General features: G+C 34.4%; 1 protein-coding gene across 1 annotated transcript; it reads right to left on the reverse strand.

The window, feature by feature from the left end:
• Positions 1–1,655: 1,655 nt before the first annotated feature.
• Positions 1,656–4,822, reverse strand: LOC128226927 (uncharacterized). Its single transcript, XM_052937041.1, has 2 exons — positions 4,707–4,822; positions 1,656–4,180 (listed from the first exon to the last, which is right to left on the reverse strand). Exon 2 carries the CDS (start codon positions 3,841–3,843, stop codon positions 1,948–1,950), a length of 1,896 nt encoding a protein of 631 aa, XP_052793001.1. The 5' UTR covers positions 3,844–4,180; positions 4,707–4,822; the 3' UTR covers positions 1,656–1,947.
• Positions 4,823–5,058: the final 236 nt, after the last annotated feature.

Here is a 5,058-nt window from a genome sequence, read left to right on the forward strand (position 1 = left end):
AGCATTTGAATTACGAAATACTACGTTATATTCCATGTAATGTGTATAGGTTTGTTGTAATTGTCGTCTATTTGTTTGTTAAAAAGTACACAGTGTTAGTGCACCTCTGTATATCTGCATAATTATGTATTTATTATTATGAATTATTTATATCGATTCTATTTCATAAATTGTGTTTATTGTATTATTGCTGCTTTTGTCGCCATTGTATATGTACATGTTTTGACCCTCTTGGAAATAAATGTTCTGTTCTGTTCTGTTCTGTTCTACGACTTTATGTGAAAAGTGGTAAATCTATGATTGTCCATGGAAGATAATACTAGTGTTAATAGTGATCAAGGAAAATGTGAAACACAGCCACGAACAAATGCCTTTGACTGACTCAGCGTTTGTCTCTGCCGGAGAAATACACCAATGAACAAGCAAAACAACGAAATAGTCTGATGCTGTATCATAAAATTATAGACTTTCTTAGAAGTTTGATTGAATGTGGGTTTTACATTAACATGCATGGAAGATGGCTAGAATTTTGTTCGTATTTTATCAGATTGTCTGTTATATAATAGACCCACATTTTTACCAAAAAAAAATGGCTGCAAGGGGTATTGTCCGCCTTCTGTCTTTGTCCAGAACGGAACCATCACACAGTATAAAATCTTAAAACAAGTATATTACTTCAGCATGGCTCGAATATTGATCATGTGCTAGACATGGATAAATGGGCCACTATGTCTACAAACTTTAATACTATTCAGGACAGATATTGAAATATGAATTAAAACGTTTTTATTCAATTTTCTATTGCACATATATACCTTAATAAGAATAGAACAGAACAGACATTTTATTAAGACTTGTACAAAGTACATCGTCAACAAATCATACAGTTTAAATATAATATGTCAACGTGTAAATACACCGTTTATGATTTAACAAAAATGTTGTGTAGCATATATGTCTTGCAATATTGGTCAAAAGTAGTAAAAACATTATAGTTTGGAACATTAATAGAACTTTGGAGGTTGAACTTAACATTTATTAATGCTGTATATGAATCAGAATAAATTTTAAAATTCATTTTTAATTTTAAATGCATGTTATACTGAAAATCAGTCCTTTGTACAATAAACTGTGTTAATACAATGTTTCTATCAGTGTTTTCATTTCAAAATAGTTTAAAAAAGGCAGATAAGAAAAGAGCACTCCCTCCCAATTTTTAAACAAAAAGTGCCTGAGAAACTAAAGTGTATTTTTTTTGGCCTAAATACACACATGTTTACTCTAAAGGGGCATAATATAGGTTACTTTTGATGGATGCAAAAACTTTTTACTTTTTTTAATGCATTATTATGTTTGACACATTTGACTTTAATGATAAAAACAAAACAAACATATGATTTGTGTACACATAAATCATGAATTTATTGCAGCTTGTGTTTTTTTCTATATTTAAATTGGAATCGAACATGAAATGACCTATTTGTAAAATTATTTTTATTATATTTTTACATAATATTGCGTTAGACGTAAAACGATTTAAATTGACACCATTTGGTGTCACTAGACATCCGAAATTCACATAATGTGTGCTTCGGACACCATTAAACGGTTAATAATCAGCATACAAACTTATCAGGACCGACACTAACTCAGAGTCCATATACTGACTTTTATGTGAAGAACAAACAACAACAACATTTGAAAACATTCAAGAAAGCTATGAATATATGAACAAACACGCAAGTTGCGTAGTGATATGTCACCAAGTCAATACGAGTCGTATTAACAAGAAAACTGAAAGTACACGGAACCAAAATATACGGATTAAAACCTTGCAATCAAGTATTGTTGATGTGATGGCTGAAGCTCGTTCACTTTCTTCAAAACTGTCTACCTTAAAGTCGAATAGTGGTGAACATGCTAAGGAGCAGAAGTGCAATTGCCATATCAATAACCAAACATATCATCGCTATCCAGAGAGGACAGATTGTCAGATAAATTTGACTCCTTAAAAGACTGGTACACATCTAGATGTTCTACGCTTGTGTGTCCCTCTTTCTGATACCCTTTTTGGGAATCTGAAAATCTTTCTACTGTTTGACATGGTGTATTGCCAGCACTGCTACGCCCAGCAGGTGGAATTCTGTTTTCCATTCCAGTAACAGGCATGAATAGTTCTGAAGTTTCAAATGTGCCAAACGTTTCTATTACGTGTGGATCTTCACCATGTAAGTGTTCTTGGGTAGGGTACGGATGTTCAGAGGAAACTAAACATTTAGGTTTCGTGAAAGAATCTGCATCGCTATTTGCGGCTGATGTGCGGCCACTTAATGGTAGTCGAACAGACAACTTTGATTCATTGCTTTCCTTGATATTGTCTGACTTCAGGCACTCTCGGTGGATTCTATAGTCATTTTCATTCTCACGGTTGGGAAGATTGTCATCGGCATTTGGTTGTTCTGTTGTTTCGCCAGCCTTTCTATGGGGGAATTGAGCTCCCTTTTCACTTTCAAAACTAGTGTTCATTTGCTGCATATGGTAAATTTCCTTTGGCTCTGTATGGCTTTCGATATTTATGTTATTACTTTCCATGCAAAACCTACCAGACATGCCTGATTTGAATACTGTCACGCTCGTATCGGTGCATGACCAGTTGCTTTTACCGGAAAACGAAAGATTATTGGATTTCAATAAAACTATGTCGTGCTGTCGCTCAAAGTCTACTGACTGACTGTTTTTTTCTTGAAAAATATTATGTTCTTCACGTTTTAACCGAAATTTCACCGATGGGTGTGTGTCTTCATCTGAAGGAAGACGAAGAAGGGCCACATTTGATGTCGAATTCCATGATACCGGAGAATATAGCCTGAGTTTTGGAATGGTTTCGTCATCATCAAATGTCAAGATGCTGTTAGTCTTGAGACGTTGGTGGAATGTTTTAACTTTATCGCAGTAATTTGAAATGAATTCCAATTCGAAAAATTGGCCTTCACGGGCAAGGTGCATAGAGATTCGTAAATTGTTCAGACAGTCTTGGTACTGTTCTGTCAACTCCGCTATTCTACCTCTAGCAACATGGTACAACATTTGTCTTCTAGTTTTTATACCAGTCCAGTTTCTATCTATATTGGCAAGAAGTTCTTTTGCTTCTACAATACATGTTTCGTCAACATGACAATTTTCAATAATGTTTGCTGTGTTCCCGAGACCAAGCAAACAAAATACCATTCTCAAAACAAAGGATCTTCTCCACGCCTTTTTACCGTCCAAATTCACCTGTTCAGCATATTGAAGACCCATCCTACCCCACCTTAACAGAGACCGCCTGGCATCAGCTGTTGGCGTCTTGTCAAAGCTATACAGCCTTACTTGCACTTCGATATAAAACATAACCAAAAGTTCACGGCAAGGACCAATATGGAATGCCTTACAACGCGCAGCTCTGAGCATATCTTCACTTTCATCAAAGCGTCCTGCAATAGCATTTGCGTTTGCTAACCGGCCAAAATAAACAACATCTGTTAGCAGAGTATTACTTGTCTCGCTTGTGAGACTTTTCATTTTTGTGAAGAGGTCTCTTTCGCATAGACCTTTGTCAAATGTAATAGCTATCGCATCGATTTCTGCGCAAAGATATGCTACACATTTGTCAGCAAGAGTTTGTCTCCGATAATCATTACTTTCATTTTGCATTTGTAAGATGAACCTGTCATTTAATTGGCGTAATGTAAGCCAAGGATTGGTGAACTGAGCATCATCCACCATCATTTTCAGATTATCAATCATTTTGATTAGCGACGGCCTTCGACCTGATGTCAATGAATGTATATGTTTCACGCTCATAGCGGTATCCGGTTTGAAAAGGGAAAGGTGCAGCTTTGCTGCTAATCTTTTATAGCCACATTCTTCAAGAACAAATACGAAGTCATGTAAGCAAATTTTTGTGGCAGGTCGCTTATCAAATCATCTGAGGCGTATTTTCTGTCATTTGTTAGTGCTAATTTGTTGATAATCTGGTGAACAGGTTCAAATCGAGGGTATTTTCTACGAAGTGTTGACGACACAAGTAAAGGGTCGACTTGTAGAATAACCTCCTCTTTGCATTAAAACAATGAAACATCGGTCATAGATTGCTTTCCAGTGACAAGCATACTGCCCTGGCTTGTGATGCTTGGAGGGTCTGTAAAATAGAACGTACAATTTACTACATTAACAACGCGTTATAAAGACATTTTATATACTTGTTTTACAAAAAGGCTATATGATAACATATTGCGGTTAACAAGGAAGTGTATAAGTGTACTAGTAGTAGATATAAGTGTTAATGAAAATGTAGTATAAAGGTGATTAGGAGAAAACTTTTTGAGGAAATATCTCTTACATTTTGAGCATAGAATAAGACCTAGCAATGACACTAATCTGAACGATTGAGATAATGTTAATAATTGCAGTTTACAATGTTTAGTTTTTGTTTCAAACTTTAATTAACTAAATTTAATGATAAAAATATCCAAATACGTGAAGGTATTATTGTGTGTTTTTTTATAAAAGTTCATCTATATAGATTGATTTTTTTTCTTTTGGCCGCAAAGGTTTATATAAATATACATATTGCGAAATTATATTTCGTTTATCAACTATTGTCAATAAGCTGTAATGACTGCTTCAACCAAAGTTTAAATGCAGAAACGTATTTAAAACAATACCTGCATTTGTACATGTATCCAATTTTTTAGAACACAACTAGGCTTGAAATTGACAGTGAAACTGACAGAGATCGATGTCAACATCACTTGTTATGAAAGCCCCATCAAAACGAAACTGATTTTATTACGCAGTAAAATCATGGTTAAAGTGTTCGTTTATAGCATTTTATCAAATAGGTCATATTTGTTCGCCAAAGATAATATTACTTACGAACATATTTATCTTATAAATTGATCGTGGGACATGTGTTCTTAATCTTACAAGCGTAAGTTATACCGTTCATAGATATACAGTAGAGAAAGAATGCATAATTGATATATTTAGAAAATAATATTGAATTATAGAGATATA

The sequence above is a fragment of the Mya arenaria genome, chromosome 3 (assembly GCF_026914265.1).
Source record: "Mya arenaria isolate MELC-2E11 chromosome 3, ASM2691426v1".
Lineage (NCBI taxonomy): Eukaryota > Metazoa > Mollusca > Bivalvia > Myida > Myidae > Mya > Mya arenaria.